Source organism: Glandiceps talaboti, chromosome 15 (genome assembly GCF_964340395.1).
Source record: "Glandiceps talaboti chromosome 15, keGlaTala1.1, whole genome shotgun sequence".
NCBI lineage: Eukaryota > Metazoa > Hemichordata > Enteropneusta > Spengelidae > Glandiceps > Glandiceps talaboti.
The window spans coordinates 22,107,002-22,128,281 of record NC_135563.1 but is presented as its reverse complement, the minus strand read 5'-3'; the positions used below and the strand labels follow the sequence as shown (position 1 = coordinate 22,128,281).

General features: G+C 34.5%; 1 protein-coding gene across 1 annotated transcript; it reads left to right on the top strand.

Moving 5' to 3' along the window:
- The first annotated feature begins 659 nt into the window (after positions 1-659).
- LOC144446343 (glycine receptor subunit alpha-2-like) lies at positions 660-14,670 on the top strand. The gene is made up of 9 exons (XM_078136090.1): positions 660-730; positions 7,638-7,732; positions 9,007-9,074; positions 10,042-10,259; positions 11,407-11,489; positions 11,892-12,029; positions 12,688-12,920; positions 13,207-13,350; positions 14,309-14,670. The coding sequence occupies exons 1-9, from the start codon at positions 660-662 to the stop codon at positions 14,618-14,620; spliced, it is 1,362 nt and encodes a 453-aa protein (XP_077992216.1). The 3' UTR covers positions 14,621-14,670.
- Positions 14,671-21,280: the final 6,610 nt, after the last annotated feature.

The window sequence follows — 21,280 nt, the reverse complement described above, 5'->3', positions numbered from 1 at the left end:
GCAATTGTTTTCCTTTTTATTAAATTTTTTACAATACATCTACTTATTTGTGAGACAACGTTATGTATTGAGTATTTGTGCAACGCCATGGGGAATGGAGATGATTTCTGTCCGGAAAATAATTGAAGAAATTGAAATAAATTAAAACATGCAAACAAATTCATAACTTGTGTAAAAAGTATTTATTCTAAAATTGTGATAATTATCAATGCATATCCATTTAAATTACATTTAACGATATCATAATTGTTAATATATTGTTACTATTGAAACTAAATTAATGTGTGGGACAGTTGACTGCACATATGATATTTGTTACAATGACAGCAACATCCGCTGGAACATTGATAAATTATGAAACTTTTATTTATGTTTATAAATCTTAAAATTATACGTAAAAGGGCATGTCACTAATGTATTGTTAATCCCGGAATGTTTAAGCAGCTTAAAGGGACACAGCCTGGATTGATACTTATTTGGGCGTAGTTTTACTGTATATTTAAACCGTACTCGCAGTATTATACTTACTGAAGCACACCTAAACACCACTTGCAATTGACTGAACTCAAACCTGGTATTAAGATATAACTCATAAACGATCTGATGACGTAATTTATGATACGTGTAAAAATGTTCCTATGCGATCAACTGTTCTAACAATGCCAGAAGACAATCGTAATGTTATGGAATGTTATGGAGTCTTTGTCAGAACAGAACAGAACAGAACAGAGTAGAACGGAACGGAAAAGAACAGAGTAGAACGGAACGGAAAAGAACAGAGTAAACAAAACTACGACAGAACAGAACAGAATAGAACAGAGTAGAACGGAACGGAAAAGAACAGAGTAAACAAAACAAAAACAGAACAGAACATACTATTTTGCTTTCCATTCAATCAATAACTAACACATTGATGCTGTGTTTAAAACAACCGTAAAGTGATTTATATCAGGATTGTGAGAGTGGTGCTCACTAGCCTCAAGTGTTACCTGAATAGATTTGTTGTTATAAAATACATTTTTTCTTAATCCTAATCCCTGCCCTCCTCGTCCCACACACCAAGGAGATAATTTGCCCACTTTGTTAATAATCAGCTGGGACTTCATGGCCGGAATTTCTAACCTGATCCACCAAGATAAAATACGCCCAGTTCGTTCCCCAGAACGCTTGAAAACCGGATGTGGCTCGATTAGACTATCCAAAAAAACAGAAAATAAAGTATTTGAGTAGCACGTAACAAAACATAGATTAACTGAATCCTTTTGAATTGATAAAGTAGTTCTCCAGTGATCATAAAACTGACAATGCATTCAGTTTTATGGAGACAAAATGTTGTTGATACACCATATGTATCGAAATTGTATCAGTGTTGGTTTGTTCACAGTATACATCGCAATGTAGAAGGGTATGCAACCCTTTCAATAAATTTTAGTCACGTAAGGATAGGACTGAGTATGTTTCTGGTATCAAAGGAAAATATCGAACCACAACACGTTTCTCCCGTTTGTCGGATATATGTAGTAATTACTATATGATATGGTCTGAGGTATGGACTATCGCGTCACTAGTCCAGATCACAGTGACTTCGTCTGAAAAATTCAACCCAGTAAAATATGTTGAATGTTAATATTATAGCGCCACTTGCTATATTCAATTGGAAATATTTAATAATAATTTAATATCATAATTGATATGCTAGCAGTTTCTTTAGAATACCAGTACTAGTGGTATTTTCTTCTGAAAAACACACTCTTAAAATGAATTTAAACACAGAAGTTGTTATCAGCCAAGTACTGTGTTGGTAACCACAAAAGTATAAAAACTAATCGTAAAACACATTTGACTAGCACCTAAACTCTCAGTTTATTTCCTCATTTACGTTAAAAATAACTTCACCTACCACTCTACATATTCAGCTTTGTATTATTGTTGGCTACAGATTGTTGAAGGTAGTCTTTTATGTTTCCATGGTCTCACTGAAACCCCTGTAATCCCAGAAAACAAAAGGGTGCAGCAGCTGGTAACTGGCTGTCAGGATTGGCAATGTTGTCGAGAATTGTCTAGCTAGTAATATTAACAGTACAGTAAATATGTACTTTGCACTCTAAAGTATAATGTACAAGAAATATAAGTGTGACTAGACTTATAGTTGTACAATGGTATGTTTTGGGTTTTATATGACTCTTGGTCATGACACCTTTTGTTCTAGATGTAATGTCATGTTGAATAAAAGCGTACAGGGTTGGTCATAATTTTCGTAACTCAACACACGCCGACAAATCGCCAAGCAAGGTTGGCATTTCGAAGTTCTACATTATCACATGTTTATTATAACGCATACTATATCACAGGGTGTAAGAGATATGGTTATGTTGGTCAAATAGAGCATATATACAGTTCATCTGTAGTTATGGATGTCTGTTGTCAAAGCATACTGCCCCATTCTTTGTCATCATGGTCTATACTTTGCAATTTCATGTTGTGTGATTCATTGTGTGTGAACTCCCAAAACAAGCAGCATTCTAAAAGCTTTTATACCAAGGAGTGTAACTAAACCAGTACCATACGTGTAATAAAGACCCTATCACCTGAGACCCAGCATCGTTTGACGAGAAAAATATTCCTGTTGACGACGCTCTACGGCGGTACTCCGTTACCTTGTGTTCCACTGAAAGAGATATAGCAGAATAACAGTATAGACCAGCGTAAACAGCCTATACACCCATCGTCTGACTTGACGTAATCTTACAAATATTTCTTAATCTCAATTCAGTGTGTGGTTCAAAGAAAATCTTACTACAATTACGACATTACATCATCTTACTCGATCAAAATCTTTCAAACATTGCTACATTTTTACACGTGGTGTCATTATCACAGCAGATTGATAGTAAATGATTTGCCGACAAGGTGCTAAAGATAATGGTATTTTTACACGGAGAAAATGTAGCAGTGTCGGTAAATATTTGGTCAATGGAGGGGGGGGGGGGGGCGCGCGTTAAAATGTAGAATAAGATTTGTGTTGCGCCAGCTACTATGTCTGCTTTGTTCCAGGCGTGGTTGTCATTGCACATGACGTCATGATTGGTATAATTAAAGCTGACACTTTTAGGAACTCAAAATAATATTAATCCTGTAGAAAAAAAAAATCGTTTTTCTTTCATTTTCAATAAAATCAACCATATGTTAAGTAATAGTGCAATTTAAGACAACAATTGTTTAAGCATCTTATGAAATACTTAATGCGTCAACAAAAAATAAAATCTTAACAAAATTGTAAAAATAAAATTAAAAAGGAAAACGAAAACAAAGAATGACTGGTTCTGTTGTAAAAAAGTCAAGATATTGACAGCTATATACAACTATACAACGATACATTGTAAATTGCCTTGGGTTATCTAAGATTATGTGGGCTTAATAATTAACTATTTATCTTGATGTTAGTTTTCCCAAGGCGACAGTTGGAACATCGTTATTCAGAGTTTAAGGTTACAAACATCAATTGTGAAAATGTTTTATCGATTGCCAAGATCCACAAATATAAAATATAGACGCTTATTAGCCCCAACAATACCCACAGGAAAGAGGAAATGTAATAATATATAAATAATGACGAATACAAGAATGGAGAATGATGAAATTAATGCATGGTTAAGCTATGAATAATTCACTATTACAATGAAGCTATAAATTGCAAGTACATATGAATCAAGATAATTAATTTATGAATTTGTAAATGATATAGAGAGGGGTAAGAGTTGATTAAATAAGCCAATATGTGATATACCAAAAACATATTTGTAGAAGTAACACTGGAAATAATATTATTTACAATGTATTCCAGAATATTCCACACAATTGATGATAAACTTGTAACCTCTATTCATAAATCTGTATTAGTGCTTGTCTAATCTCTCAGAATTTTCGAAAACATTATATAAATCATAATAATTCTACAAGTTGTTTCTCGTCAAGCCTATTTAACTTTGCACAATGTAAGATGTAATTGATATCACCAATGTCAGCTCTATAACATATATACTAGTAGTGCTTATTATTCAGGTCGTTATTACATTGTGTTAATTATCACGTGTTACATTCACCATATCAAATTCGTTATGTTTACTTATCAATTCAAATAAACCAATACCGGAATTCTAAACAGCTAGCCATTTCGTTTTCACATGAAAGACTTCGTCTGTTTTCCTAGGAATCATCCGGTTGCAGTTACTGTATTGGAATACGTTGCTTGAAATGTTGACATAAATAAATTCTGATTTAAAGAATCTATATATGATACATTTTTTGCATTAGTTATTACGATTTATTGCTTTTGCAGTAAATTGGAAACAATTGTGCCAAAGAAGAATACGCTGAAATTTTCTATTTTTTATTCAAGAAAAATATTATTACGTATTCGGCTGATTAAAAACATATGCGTGGTTTCTATCTAAGCTTACATTCATTATAACTGTGCTTTCTGTTTTACTATGAGTCATACATCCGGTTGTAGAATTTTAATATCTCGCTTGAAAAGTTGTCGGAAATTCAGATTTATTTTTTTAGAATAGAGATATATTCGATACATTTTGCATGCATGATTTATATGCCTGTGGCAAAAAGGTTAGAATGAAAATGTTCGATATAAATGTAAGCCTTATATACCTAACCAATTTATTTCAGAAATATCCTTTTACAGGGATGGATTTACGAAACGGCTGGTCCTGTGCCTCAGGGCATAGTCGTGGTTGTTTTGATTGAGGATTTACAAGTCATCTAAAGTCCCCCCCCCATGCCATCGTGGCTGATAAAGCTACATCTTGTATGGTATAGAGGAAATGGTTGTTAACTTTTACGGAATATAGATTTAAAAAATATATTTGCAATAATTAAGCAATGTCGATTCAAAAGTTGGGTCAGTAGACATTGTCGATAATTAAGTATCCTTTAAACACGATAATGTATTACTTTATCACCTAACAGGATTATCCAAATACATTTACACAATGAATTCTAGTAATACACTTTCCCTGAAACAGACCCTTACTGATACTGACACATGCAAAGGAAATGTAACAATGTAAGATTTTTGACGAGCCAGACAATGAAATATAACAATATTACGTAATATTTTTGTTGGGATAGGTGAAATGTAGCAATGTTATATTTCATGTTTTTATTTGATATTACATGACAACCATTTGTTTCAATATAACTGACTTTCATCATACGTTTTGTCACATTTCCTCACTTGTCATTCTATTTGCAAGGTGTTTTATGATGAAATGTCTTATTGATGTATTGTAAGAGAGTATGTGAAGAAGCCCTGTCTACCTGTATGAAGTCTTGATGTATTTTAAGAGAGTATGTGAAGAAGCCCTGTCTATCTGTATGAAGTCTTGATGTATTGTAAGAGAGTATGTGAAGAAGCCCTGTCTACCTGCATGAAGTCTTGATGTATTTTAAGAGAGTATGTGAAGAAGCCCTGTCTACCTGTATGAAGTATTGATGTATTGTAAGAGGGTATGTGAAGAAGCCCTGTCTATCTGTATGAAGTCTTGATGTATTGTAAGAGAGTATGTGAAGAAGCCCTGTCTACCTGTATGAAGTCTTGATGTAGTGTAAATTGCCAACAGTAGACCGATTGCTATGATGTAAAGTTCCCCAGTGGATAAAATAACACAAAGAATTCGAGTATTGAATCCGATCGATAGGATGATCACAAATCTTTTTTCCCATTCCAAAAGAAAACATTTGAAGATCATAAGGTCATCAAACTAATTACTACACTCGTGGAAAATGTGTGTACATTCTCACGAGCCTCATAATTTATTCGGAATGTGTTACTAAAAACAAAAGTAAACAAAACCTTATGCATGTCAAGTCTATGCATTAAATAGCAGCCTATCACATAGAATCTTGCAATGTCTACGTTTTAGGCTATAATATGAGATAGGAATACTCATATACAATTATTTATCATCCATAAAAACGTCTTGTTACAGCCATATATGGTCATATGGGTTTATTCATTATTGGTATCTTAAAAGTTGTAATAAGTTGAAAAGTATATCAACAACAGTAGTATGCAGGGTTGTACACAGACACAGACACAGACACAGACACAGACACAGACACAGACACAGACACAGACACAAACACAGACACAAACACAAACACAAACACAAACACAAACACAAACAAACACAAACACAAACACAAACACAGACACAGACACAGACACAGAGACACAGACAGATACACACCACACACACACACACACACACACACACACACACACACACACACATAGAGTTTCATTCTTCTTTCGCCAAGTAGAGTGCTCAATCAGCTTGGAGAGCAATACATAAAGAACAATGAAAGAAGACGTGTCTGTTATTACATTATGGATTTACACCACGATCCCTTTCACCAAAAGGATTATCAGGTGTATGGGTGAGCGGGTGGACCCGCTGACTGTGTGTACAGTAGATATATATATATATATATATATATATATATATATATATATATATATATATATATATATATATATATATATATATATATATACAGTACTCATTGCTATGTTAGAAGAAGAACATGTCTGTGTCTGTTGTCTGTCTGTCTGTGTCTGCGTTAGTGTCTGTGTTTGTGTTTGTGTTTGTGTTTGTGTTTGTGTCTGTGTCTGTGTCTGTGTCTGTGTCTGTCTGTGTCTGTGTCTGTCTGGGTCTGTCTGTCTGTCTGTCTGTCTGTCTGTCTGTCTGTCTGTCTGTCTGTCTGTATATGTGTATCCGCGTGTGTAATTATCACATTAATACGTCCAAATCTGAAGCCGTATGACGTGAAAAAGGACGGGAGGTTTTTTCTTCAAAAATACGGATCACCCCTGTTCTACCGACCCCCTACTAACATTCTACGATCACAATTTCCATAAAATTTATGTGTTATCAAAGGTCAAATAACACCTCACTTTACACCATGGATAAGTGAACGGTATATGGCTGCCATGTCAAAGGAGTCTACAAGTAAAGTGATTTAATTAATATTCAAATTTGTGATCGACGATTTGTGTAGCGTTAGAGTATAGCTGTACGCATCCATCAATCCATCAACCACAGAACATGGCAATATCTCACAATATGTATGTCGTGGAATGTAGTACAATACAACATTAACAGGTATAACCTGGCAAATAGGAGCACAATACGGTCCAACAAGCAACACGTATGTTATGAATTTTGGCAATAAATCATATACGGGTCTATGATCTTATTGAAGGTAAATACATACGATCGTCTAGGGAGTACTTTATATCCAATAGGCATTTACATTCGGGTTAACGAGGCATATTGTTATATTCAGGTGTATAGCTGATTTAAGGTATTTATATCTAGTTGAGATGCTCGTTAGTCTCATTATCTCGTCCTTAATGTTTGAATTCGTACCCCTATTATCTCCCCCCCCATATGCTGTTTCCCCATGTGCGCCTCTTCCTGCCCAGATCTGTTTTTCTACTCTGAAGAATGTTCTGCTCATGCGTGAAACCCCTCGGCTCTCGCTACTCCCCTGGTGGGTGTGAGATGTGTGTCAAAATCTGCCAGAGAATTCTCGTGGATAAACTTTTCATTTTATAGTTTGCAGGGTGATGAAATCAAAGAAGGTCACAAAGACCTTATACATGTCATAAATAATAATCTCGACATTGGTGCCTTGAGGCCGGATGATGAAGGTAATAAGGGTGCGTTGTTATGTTCTTCTGGTGAAGACATCACTTTAAATCGCCATCGAAGATGTTTATATAAGTACCTAGGTTTGGCAAACTGCTTGTGTGATGCTTTAAAATTTATTATTTAAAGGGTACCGTAGACAAGATAACGTCGATATAAACTAAAATAGTCTTGTAACGTTTAGAAATAACCCCACCGTTGGACAGAGTCAACGTGGATTTTCTTACATCATTTTAATATATGCCGTAGGCACCTAATGCAAGAGAAAATCACATGTTGACTGTGGTATCCCATGAAACCCTTATTAGTAATTACATTCTAAAAATAACACTGAACCACTACAAGTTTAATTTGTTATTTTCCTCGTATTGAGGTCGAAATGCCATAAAAGCTGTTTTAGTGTATGTTTGCCTTAACTTGTGTATAGTACCCTTACTGTAATATTTAGTCATTTTCTTTGATATAGTTGTTTAGTTGTTTTTTCATCGTAAAACTCATATTGTATTTACAAAATTGAAACTGTCCTGGCTTGAAACATTGCCAATCATGTACTTCAATAATAGTCATGTCAATTATTCGTTAATATTCTACGTCAGTAACAAAACAGGGTTTATACTATAGACAGCAATATCAGCAGGTTACAGTTTTTTGAATTTTCAGTAAAGCCTAACTTAAGTTGTATTTTAAGTGTTCTGAATTCACAATTAGTCACAATTATAAATTTTGACAACTACTACCAAACCAGAGTGACAATAGAGTTTCAATTACTGTATGCAACACACTGTTTTTTACGTCTCATTCAATTTTTTTTTTTTTTTTTTTTTTTTGGGGGGGGGGTTGTAACCAATTACATAAAACAAAGTACTGACACTGATAACGTGAAAGTTTCACTGTCGTATGAAACAAGGAAGATTCAAACGCAAAACTGTTTACTTATGTTAACATATATTGAGATTAAATGCCACTTTTCATGTGGGTGCACGCTATCAGTGCCTGTATTGTGTTTGTGTAATAGGTAACAAAAACGTTGTGCCGTCTAATTAAAATCTATAGTCACTCTGATTTGATAGTAATTATAATGAAGATGGATAATAAAATTGCAACTTACTAATTTACATATTTTTTGCATATTATATCCGTATATATCATTCATATGATATGTAGGTTACTCTAGTACAGTAGCTTTTCATAGCAAATGATGGTTTATACCAATCCTCATTAAATCATTCATGTTTCCAATGAGACATTCACTCTCCAATGATCTACTCTCCTATAGGCCCTCCTGTCAATGTATCCGTTGGTATTTACATAAACAGTGTCGACTCTATCCAGGCAGAAGATATGGTAAGTTAACACCTGTGGCATGGCAAACTTCATCGAACAATGGTGAATTACAATGTCAACGAACGTTTATTTCACCATTTTGGTGATATTTTAAACAGGATATTGGCCTCTAGGATGGACATGGACCAGATCTGAAAACTTTGTCTGTTATTTTGTATTCCATTTCATTTGAAGAATTGCATATGTTATTCTACCTGAAAAATAAAATAAAGTTGCACAAGCTGAGTTTATAAATAATTTTTGCTGTCTATTCAAACTGTACTCGCAGTATTAAGCATACTTAACCATCACTTTAGATTGGCTGAACCCAAACCTGGTATTAAGATAGCACTGAAAAATGATTTGATGACGTAATATATTGAGGAAATCCCTACTACGAGTCAGCTGTTGAAGCAATATCAGAAGACACATGTAATGTAATAGATATAGAAGGCATGCATTGACAATAACATCATACTAAAATAGTTTACTTTAGGTTTTATCGTAAGTGTTGCCACTTTCAAAAAAGTTGATAAACTCAGCTTATGTCAATTTAATCCTAGCTATTATTTACTGTGCGATTTGTAGCATCCCGGTAGAGCAAACAAAATGAATAATTCTATATACCGTAATTTTTGGGTGCATTCAAACATTGCCATTCGTAGCATAATTTATAACGAGAATATGTTCATGGTCATTTTAAGACTGCAATCAACATAAACACTATATAAGAAGTTTAATATGTTTATACTAAATAGTAACAAGATAATAAAAATGGAAAGAGCGGTAGTCATATTGTTATGTATACATATGAAATCCGGTGATGTACTCTAAGTGACAACAAAACCATAAAAATAGAATCTATTTGTGTATATTACCGTTCACGCTTTTGTGACCACTTGCAATACAATACAATTTCAAAGTTCAACACTCTTTCTTCCATAACGTCATTGTACAATGGGTCGACATTACTTTTCTTTACTTTTAGGGTTATTCAATATCAATGCATTTAAAGATGAACTGGTTTGATAGTCGTCTGGTGCACAACTCTACTAAGTTGATACTTAACACTCCAAATTTCATCGATAGAGTGTGGAAACCAGACATATACTTCGATGATGAGAGGAAAGGACAATATCACACAGTCATCACTGACAACAGAGCTCTCAGCATTTTGCCAAATGGAAGAATTAACTATAGGTTAAGGTAATACAACTAATGTGTAAATCGTAAATCATGATGAGTCCACAGCCAGGTAGATGTTTTGCATTGTTTAAACAAGTGTTGGTGTATTTAAAAAAACCATTGACTAATAGAATATAAATATACATTATAAAACAACTGGTTGAAGATGTTGAATGCTAAACTTGGAATAAACTGCATATTAACCATAATACCATTCAACGACAAGATTGATATTTCGACGGAAATGATGGCATGATTACTGGAAAATGGTTCAGATGGAGGGCGTGGAGGATACGTATCATACATGTAATAAACGTTACTTCGGTTGACCGCTGTATGTGCATAACACTTGTAAACCCAAATAAGTCCGACATTGTTAGTAACAAACTCTGCTTATAATATTCTATATTGAGGAGTTTACATTCATCGCTGAGTATTGAGTTCGATATACTCATGTCATGATGAAAATGAGTAGAAAGGTTTACCCTAATAATTGAAGATGCAGTTTCGAAAAGACTCAGCCTGAAGACGACATGGACTTTAACCCCTAGCCAATGTGGCAGTCTTGGACTGTAGGAACTGTGGCAGCAATGGGATGCTAAAATAAAAAATAATAATGCAAAGCTAGACAATACAAGGAGTCAAGTAAAATGCAACTCACCCCTAATCCCATTTTCTAAAATATGGCCCTGCCCTAGCCCGTGAACCGATTTATAAATATTGACACCCCGCATTCCCCTCCCCTCATACACCTTGTAGGCCCCGGTGTAGATGTATATGATAGGGACTCATTGTCAGTCTGGAACACCTTAAACTACAAAACATGGCGGACTGATTATATCCTTTGTTTTTATAAATGCTAAGCTATTCCTTACCGTGTCATTTTCATGATCATTTCACAAATTTATTAGAAGTAAAAGTCCTTTACCAAAAGACAGAAGAAACGGAAGAAGTGTACTTCAGAAAATTCAACTTCGATTTCAGCTAAATTTAAAGTAAACCACGTTCATCATGACGGTATTGAAGCATTTTTTTTTCATATCTAGAATTCATGCACATATTATGTAATGACTGAATTGTCGCATGCCATCCCCCATCGACGTTGTTTCTGCAGCAAGCATTCATTATGTAGCATTTTAATCGGTAGATGAAATTTGTTTAATTTCAGACTTAGCATGACGCTTTCCTGTTACATGAAGCTGATAAACTTTCCAATGGATGAGCACACTTGTTCTCTGACGATGCTCAGTTGTGAGTAGACACTTATTAAGATATAGTGGCCTGCTGGGGTCTATCAAAAATGCATATGATGAGCAAGATACACTGAATACAAATAAATTGATGTGTGTGTGGGGGTGGGTGGGGGAGGTGGGGGGGGGGGGAATCAGCTACTGTTATTATCATCAATATGTAATTTTGCCACACTTAATACTTCAATAAATATATTCATTTATATGACCATTCGAAAAAAAATCATATCATTATAGAATCAATGTATTTATTGTTGTTTGAATATAACAAATCGTACCAGGTGTGTATGTTTCTTTCCATTATATTTAGGCAAGCTCTGTATATTACACTGTATATTATATCTAAATGCCAGTTCAATTTAACATTGGTTATATCATTTCTGTTAATTCCTCATATATACAGTTGCTCACAATTCAGACAGTATGCTGCTAAAGTGGAGAGACCCACCTCTAGATCTAAACTACAATAAAAAGATAACATTACCACAATTTGTATTAGATTCTATAACAAAGTCATCAGTTGTTGCAGACATTGATGAGTGTGAGTAATCATTATTCTTGTTCTTCAGTGTTTTATTTTCGTATCCATATCATAACAATAAAGTGTTATTCTATGACAACTTTAGCATTTATGTACGTTCATGTCTTTACTTGAAGTTATGCAGCACTGATCAGCTGTTGTTACTCTCTAAACTTTAGACATTGATTTCCAAGATTTGAGTATTCAGAATACGGTTTGAGTATAGCGAAGTGAGAAAACAAGAAGTTTCTCTATAGGAGATTTTGTAATGTGGTCAGCTGGGCTAGCTATGTTGTCACATGCTAAGAAAGGATTTGTTGGGGTTTAAACTTCTTATCGTGCAATGAATGGCCGTAGAATCATGCCCAATTCCTTGGAGATACTTCTAGTAGTTAATCACCATACATACATACATACATACATACATACATACATACATACATACATACATGCATGCATACACACATGCATACACATACATACATACATACACACATACATACATACATACATACATACATACATACATACATACATACATACATTGAACCAAATAAAAAAGAAAGAAACGCCCTTATTTCATGAAAGCCAAATAATCTTCTAATCATATCATTATGTTTTCCTTTCGAAACCCGCCGATGACTTTGATTAGAAATGTTATATACTATTTGTTTTTCAGTAAAGAAAAGAGCCCAGCTGACTGTATCTTTCAAAATACATCGACAAATGGGTTACTACGTCTTAACAGCCTACATCCCAACTATTCTATTAGTAATATTGTCATGGGTATCTTTTTGGTTACGTCCTGAAGCCACAGCAGCACGAGTCAGTCTTGGGATAACAACGATTTTGACAGCAACTACCAGGGTTTCTGATACAAGGAATTCTATACCAGCTGTTTCATACCCAACGGTAAATAGCCCCACATCTGTCTAATCATTTTTGACCAAATATGGCAAGCTCAATATTGTATATTCTGTTATATAACGGTGATAATCTTGTTTATTTAAAGTAATATAACCACTTGTGTCAGCATTGAGAACTTTTGTTTTGGTAAAATTGACCTCACTATTCAAATAATGTACGGAAATAATTAACCTTGCTTGCAGGGTTTGGTAAACTCTGACGACATTGAAAATTAAATCCTCATCTACTGATAGTACTTTTCAGCAAGTCTGGTTTATTTTTCATCTTTCAGGCAATGGATGTGTGGACTACATCTTGTATAGTTTTTATCTTTTCTGCAATGCTGGAGTTTGCCTTTGTAAATTATTATCACTTGATAAAGAAAACACGTGATCGTGATGAAGAAAGAGAAAGAAAAAACAAAAAGAGGAAAAAGGTAAGATTTTAAAGTCAAACGTATATTTGAGGCGTATAAGAAAGTTGAACTTGAAAACATGACAATATCGTTGGTATATAAAAGTATTGGAATTCCGAATGAGTGCTACGTCATCAACGACTGATTACCCTCATGTTGGCCGTATTCCGGGCATCGGCTCGGAGGGATACAGACATAGGGAAATCATGAAATGACGTAGCACTAATGAGAAATACCGGGGGATTATTTATTTGCTATATACATAGACCCACTATTTCATTTCTATTATGATGACAATTTTAAACTAAATATATTGTCAAACTTTACGATGAACGCGCATTGATTTCAAGAAGTGATGGGGCTACAGCGCTCAGAAAATCATCAATAATAACCGAAAGCTTATTTCACAGGTGTCTTATATCACAAAATTATGATTTACACTTTCGCATTTAACAACAACAACAACAACAACAACAACAACAACAACAACAACAACAACAACAACAACAACAACAGCATCATCATCATCATCAACAACAACAACAACAACAACAACAACATCGTACTGTACAGGTTGATGTTTACAAATAATTCATCGGAGTTCTGACCATATTATTGTACTTCTGGCGTCAGAATTACTGTATTTTGATGTCACACTCTGGGAATATGAGGGTCTATGTATATAATGACACGTTTTAATTACATGTAGATAAATTGAAAATGTTGTGTACCATTTTGTGACATCGCTCCAGCGTAGAACTCAAAATATAACCGGTCCTCGTTTTACAAATGTGTCATCTATTTATTTATCTAATATTCAACTGCTCTCCCAAGAAACCCTTCATTGCTTCACATGAGGTCTTTTGATTTCTAGTGTACCAAACAGAGCATGGTAGACTAGTATTTATATCTAGTATTTATCTAAGTATTAAAGATGAGACAATGTTTGCCTGAGATAGATAATATATTTTGTTCACAGAAAGTAAAAAATATACCCACTGTAGCAAATGGGTCTGTCGACTTTGCATCTGAAGAAACTGACTGGGTAAAAAGATGGTACATCGCGAGAGCAAAAGCACATCCTGTCAGGAATCGATTTCATTGGGCAGCTGAGACTGCGAGAACGAAGGAAACGAAAACAGAAGAAACCAAGGGGGCTAGCAAAGCAAGAAGAATAGATGAAATGTCCAGAATTCTCTTTCCAGTGATGTTCATCATTTTTAATATCATCTACTGGTGCATATATGCTGTTTTTTGGAACCATGTTCGGCATTTCTTATCTGAGTGGTAGTAATCTTATATAGTATATTTTCAAGCATGATGCGTTAATAAAACCCCACTGCTTAATAATTTCAAGCATGTTATATTAGTATTACCATTTACCAGTAACTTTTAATACTTGGATCCTAAGTTTTGACCCCGTGTCTTTGACCACGGATATTGTTATGAACTCAACGGGGAAGGTATACCTGGCTGACCTATATAATGAACAGTAACCTCTTAAACTCGTGTCTAAACCTAAACTAAGAATGCTATCAAATTTGATGTGCTTTTCCATAAATACTATTTCATCCCACCGTGTACTATGCATATCAAAATGGATACCCTAACATTTACGAAATTCAGTATTACCTTAATCATATGTTGAGTCTAATAATGACAACAAACAGACATTCGAATAGGACACCTTACCAGTAAATACAAACAGCATTAAACTCCAAAACTAGAAAAAAGACCGATACAACTAAACCATTATAAATATCAGAGTGGGAAACATAATATTAAAATATGTAGTTTAAGTTATTAGGAATAGCTGCAAGTTTACGTTCATGACACTATGAATTCATCTTGTTTTTTTGAAAAAGTAGTTTGTGGAAAATTAAACTTTAAAAGAAGAAGTGATTAGTTAATTGTACGTCTTGAACGTAATGCAAACTTTGAGGGTATATAGGAATATCGATCCTATCCATAGAGGAAACCTCAGTTGATTAATTATTCCTAGATATCGGTATAGTAATATTAGAAATGAAAACTGTGCTATTGCACTTGTATAGTATTATAACGAATTTACATTTAATATAAACACATTTCAATACAATAGTAAACATGTTAAGGTTTAAGAAATAGTGTAACTCTCCTTTTTAGTTAGTAAAGTAAGTTTAATATTGATACCTGTGTAAGGTGTTACCATGGTAATAATGAATTTGCAAATTTAAGATACAGTGTTTTTTTTAATAAACAAGATATGTCTTCATATTTGCAAGGCATTGAACTCGTTACGTAATGTACATCACCAGAGATGAATAGAATAATATTAAAGCAATTTAAGTAATGTAATAAAATACAGGGTACAAATAAATTAGGCAGTACAGTCTTATGTGGGTTACAGAATGTTTTTGCAACAAGGACAATAATAGAAATTTAATTTGTACTTTTTCATAATATATATATACGAAAGGTTTGTACAATATTTCATTGTACCTTAGGTTTCAAGAGCCTTATAACTCATAGACATAATTTATGGTATTAGCGGGATCATGCTCATGAACCCAGTTTTGATACGGAACAGAAAAAAAAGTCAAGTTTAGTCAAGAGGTAGTTGCCGATTGCAGCAATCTCACACCAGCATAGTTTAAAACATGTATGTTAACCATAATGTTTATAGTGTCGAAAAGAGAACAGTAATATAGAAGAATACTTTACGTCAACAGAGTTGGGATTTTAGACAATTTAGGATTTGTTTAACTTCTATTATTTCTTTGTACAATTTTTAAATCAAGGTTTATTAATTTTTGATAGTTATTATCCTGTATTCTGTATATTATTTATCAAACAATTCTTACCAAATGTTATCCAGTCTTTTTTATTATGTGTTGCTAATGCCTGGCTCCAACCATTACCTGCTTCCATTTGTGCAATGTTAAAGAATTGCTCCAATGTTTGCTTAAGTTAATGGCTTATAATTAAACCAGCTATATCTCCCTCCCCGCCACTCCCGTTTTCGTTTTTGTTATTGTTGTTTGTATACCGTCACTGTGGTGTTTCCCTATTGTTGGTGTCTACACATACAGACTCCAATCGAGTTGTTATTCGTTCAAGGCGTGTATCATGATGTGTCTTATGCTTGGGTATTTTTCAGACTTCCGTCGCAGTTGTATGATGGCGTTGGAGACTTCAGATGCCGCATGTTAACTGTTCTTTGCACTTCAAATGTTAGCATATGCACAAGACTCCAATAACAACACTCAAGGCTTTGATTTAACCACCAGTGGAGTCAATGTCCCCATTCTTTAATATCAAGTGTTTGGGTTACTCAAACACTTCCCATGATTGTATGGCGAAAACAACAAGATCGTGAAATTGTTCTAGTACTGCCCCTTGTCATCAGAAAGGCATGGACACCAAATCCTATAACATGCTGTATGGGAGATATATCCATATATGGTACATGTCAATTCAAGTCCGCTTATCGAATGAACGATGCTATAAGTACTCATTGTTTGTACTTAGAAAAATGTCAGGTCCCCATACAAGAAGTCGATTGATGTATTCCAAATAATCGTTAGCTTGCATATGTCTTGTTATTTGTGGGTTTTTTTTCTGGAACCGTTGTGGTTATATTATGCGCTAACGAATCCTTGATATAACTTATACTCGCCAAATAAATTAAAAGTATGAACGATATATCCTATTGACATGGGAAGTCGAAAGGAAAAGTAACTCGGTAAAGTGAAACGAAAGGAAGCGAACATGATACATAGAACACAGGCATACAACGAACAATGGTTAGTCCTTACTGTAGTTCGACAGGGGCTATATGCAGGTTTTCTTCTTTTTCCTGATATGGAAAAAAAGATACAAAGTCCCTCTACCCTTAGACATTCTATTATCTAAAGACCAGACTACTCCAAGATTTTAAATAAAACACCTCATAATTTCAAAGGGAAAATGATGTAGAAGGGAGCGAAAAACAGTTTATAGAATAATATAAATGCACAACTAGATTTCTTTTTGTCACTGGACAGTAACTACGCCTCACACTGTAGAAACAAGTATTTTTGATAATGAAATGTCACTTTATTTTTATTTCAGAATTTGTATATTTATTAATTTACATGTAATTAGTTCCGATTGATAACTATTTTTTCAGGTTATTTAATTTATGGCAAGTGATCCTAAATGTTAAAGACTGTCAAATGTAGAGTGTGTCCAATGTAGTCAGTTTCAAATGAATGATGAGCCGCTGCGAGTAATTAGTACACGTGGAGCAGATGTTTCTTTAGTGTGCTGGTACCTTTGGTGGATGTTCTAACTATAAATAGCTTCCCTCCAGTTATTTTCACTAGAAAAATGACTGGAGCAGCGATGCTATTCTAGACATCTATAGAAAACATTAACAGAGATATTCATAATACTAGCTCTCTTATGAGGATATAGCCTACTTACTATAGTCTTATTTGGTGGGGTTATTTTGTTTTGTTTTTTGCCTTCCCAGTAGGAGTACCGAATGGATGCAGAGTCCAATTCAAGTTAAGATTATTTACAGTAATAAATTCAATTCAAGTCAATACATACTGATTATTGTTGGGTAGAGGTCAAAGCACTGATTTTTTTCTTTTGTAGATAAGAGCTAATATCAATTGACTGCACATTTCCTGTACGGTAAACTTCATTGTCACTGGCAATCAACAACTTCATTGGTTGATCTTAAAGCCATCACAACGTTGAAAAACACACACACAAGAACTGTTCTTTGTGTGAAACATACATTATTGAATATTAAATATTTAATTTAATATTTAATCAATTCTTGCTACCTGCAATATAATTTTACCACTTGGGCACGTCAAGGAAAAATAAGTTAACGCCCATAGCATTATAGTACACTTGTAAACTTTGTGTGCTAATTTTCGAAAAATATTTATCCACATGTCGATCTATTCCTAGTTTTACTAATGCTGTACACACCATCATGTTACTGTTGCTATGGAGGTGGTATCTTAGTAGCTGAATGACTATGTCATTTTGTTTAAAATGTTTATCCATTGCCTAATGAATGACCCCTATTGTTATCTTTGCTTTGCAATTTACATCATTTCGCTATTGCTATGGGCATGGTCTTGTTGTTAGGCATGTATATAGTCATATTTTGAATGTTTATCCACCTGCCTATCCACCCTATTCTCAGCTTTGTCATCTAAATCAAAATTTAGCTGTTGCTATGGGCGTGGTCTTGTTGCTAGGCATATACGTGATCATTTTTTGGATGTTTGTCTACATGCGTACCAATCCCTTTTATCTTGGCAATATACACCATCCTTGACTGTTGTCCTTGGTGTGGCCTTGTTGCTAGTCGCATTTGCATACATTTTTGAATACTTATTCACTTGCCTTCTCAAATAAGTTATCTCTGCAAAATACATTGGTATTTGGCTGTAGCTAAGGGCATGCATTTGTTACTTGGCATATTTGGATACATTTTTTGGAATGTTTATTCACTTGTCTACTCAAATGTTATCTGCAAAATATGCTGCCATTTGGCTGTTGCTATGGGCGTGGCCATGGTTGCTAGGGGCAATTTTGTCAGTCTTCAACAACATCTGCAGAATAACACTTCTAGAAGCATCCCGCCTAATTTCAGCCCCATCCACCAGGCAGTTGTCGAGACTAAGCTTTTGACCAAAAGTCACATTTTAGACCTAATTTGCATGTTTAGATGAGCTCATCTAGACATCCCCAGAAATATTCCCATGAAAATTCTAGCACAAGGTAAAATGCTCTTACAGGTACCAAGAATTCACATTGCTCTGGATGAACTTTTTCAATAGCCTTCTACACAATTTCATTTCATATGAAGATTCTACTCCTCATCTAAACTGGGACTTTAAAATATCTCTTAAACGTAACATCGACATCAGGGATTGGGTCTACAAACTTGAGCACAAATTCATACATGTACCATTTACCCACTGCTAAGTTTACCTTCATCATCCTAAAACAGTAGCTCTTCCTGTAAATTATTTCAAAAAACAATCATGGTTTTATCGTGATGCAACTTTTTAAAATACAAATTAGCAATAAAACCCACATAAACTGTTATCAAATAAATCTAGCTGTCTTTGCACACACACACACACACACACAGACAGACAGACAGACAGACAGACAGACAGACAGACAGACACACACACACGGGTTGTTGCAAAACACACATCAAAGCACACACAAAGTTCATATTTTAGATTATTTCTGATTTCTTAAACAGTATGTAAAGCTATATTTTTGCTTCAAATATTGCAGTACACGGCAGTATAAGATTTCAAATGTCACGGTAATAAAGCTGTGTTGTGTTCTAAATGGTAAAGTTATTAGTTTACTGCACAAGTGCATGTGTGTAGTATATGTAGCAGACTAGCCATCATTGGCCTGATCAACAATTTGTTTACAACTAAACACCAAGGAGGGGGGGGGGGGAATCACACAATGATATTACAAGGACACTTGCCATAAGTACAAAGTTTTAGTATAGTTTGAGACAGGCAAACTCTGTAACTTGATACAATTTTGTCATCAGTAGTCTACCTGATAGACTTTTGGGCTTTCTTCCGATACGACAAACGCCTGAAGGTCACTTCGCACCTGAAAAGTGCGATCAAGGACATTTAGCGCGAGGTTTAGCCAAGTCATCGCTCACAATGATGGACATAAAATAATGGCCAATCAGAGAACCCCATTGATGACTAGTGCATACAGAGAACAATTGGCCGATTTTTTCATGCATATTCACTTAAAGTAGGGGCTTGTGAAAATAGCCACCAATGCACTAACTGAAATGTGTGAATGACAATGTCTACACACTCATCAAACTAATTATTACCATAAGACGTAGTAGTGACGTACATGTGTTTGTCAACATATATATCCATACATCGCCCAGCCTACGACCATGTCACCTCAATGGAATGCCTAGTCTAAAAATGACTTTAGCTAGACCTCAGGCAGGCTAAATGCCCTCGAATGCACCTTTCAGTGGCAGGTCTAGCAGCTAGACTATCGTATCAGGTGCTAAGGATAGGAAGATTGTACTGTTCAGAGATCCTTTCTATCTCTAGATTGTCAATAATAACAAGAAAAGTAGAGATTCAAATATACATTGTAGTTCGCTTCAATATGGAGCCAGGTGAAATGAGGAATCGTGAATCAATAAAGTTTGAATATTTCATAGTATGTTTTTATTAATGAAAACTGATTCAGAAGTTGACTTGAATTCAGTTATACAGATACAAATAAAAGAACATCTCACAACCAAGATAATAGTTTTGTATTGTGCAAAGTAGTCTAAACAACATCATCAAAACTGAATCAATTGTCGACGTTTTTCCCCTTTGAAAACACTGCTCATTGAGAATCTGGGTGTTTATTCACAAGTCTGTAGTGATTGCCTGAGTGTAATTGCAACTCTGTTTCACTGAAGTGATAATCAATCAAAGTCTAGAAACAACACATTCAATACCCGAAATATGTCATCTTAAACAGCCAACTCAATGTGTGAGATGACTATGTCTTTACCAAATAAACTACATTTGTGAGTGTTACAGTGTAACGCTGTCTGTACCTGATATAACTATCAATGATATATGTTATATATTTTGCAATAAAGTTTCCATGAAGTGGCAGAGAAAGCGGAAAAATGACAATAGGTTCAATTATAGTTGGTGAATACACTGTACTTGGCACAAATTTATGATCTTGGTTATTAAAGGTTGTATGAGGTACAAGAAAGAGACAGACAGCTTTATCATTAATCAGCAATCATGGACAATTGTCCAAATGATGAGCCTTGTATCAATTCAATCTCCCACAGTATCATTATGAACCTTGTATTTAATCTCCTACTGTATCGTAATGAGGAAACTATGGAAATTTATTTCACCTTGACCAGATAAAGCGG

What these genes read in the sequence shown, in the direction of transcription:
- LOC144446343 (XM_078136090.1), top strand. Translation starts at nt 660, where the DNA reads ATGCCAGAAGACAATCGTAATGTTATGGAATGTTATGGAGTCTTTGTC. An exon ending in AGAATTAACTATAGGTTAAG is followed by an intron (nt 10,260 to 11,406) that starts GTAATACAACTA and finishes GTTTAATTTCAG; the next exon opens with ACTTAGCATGACGCTTTCCT. An exon ending in TTCTCTGACGATGCTCAGTT is followed by an intron (nt 11,490 to 11,891) that starts GTGAGTAGACAC and finishes TCATATATACAG; the next exon opens with TTGCTCACAATTCAGACAGT.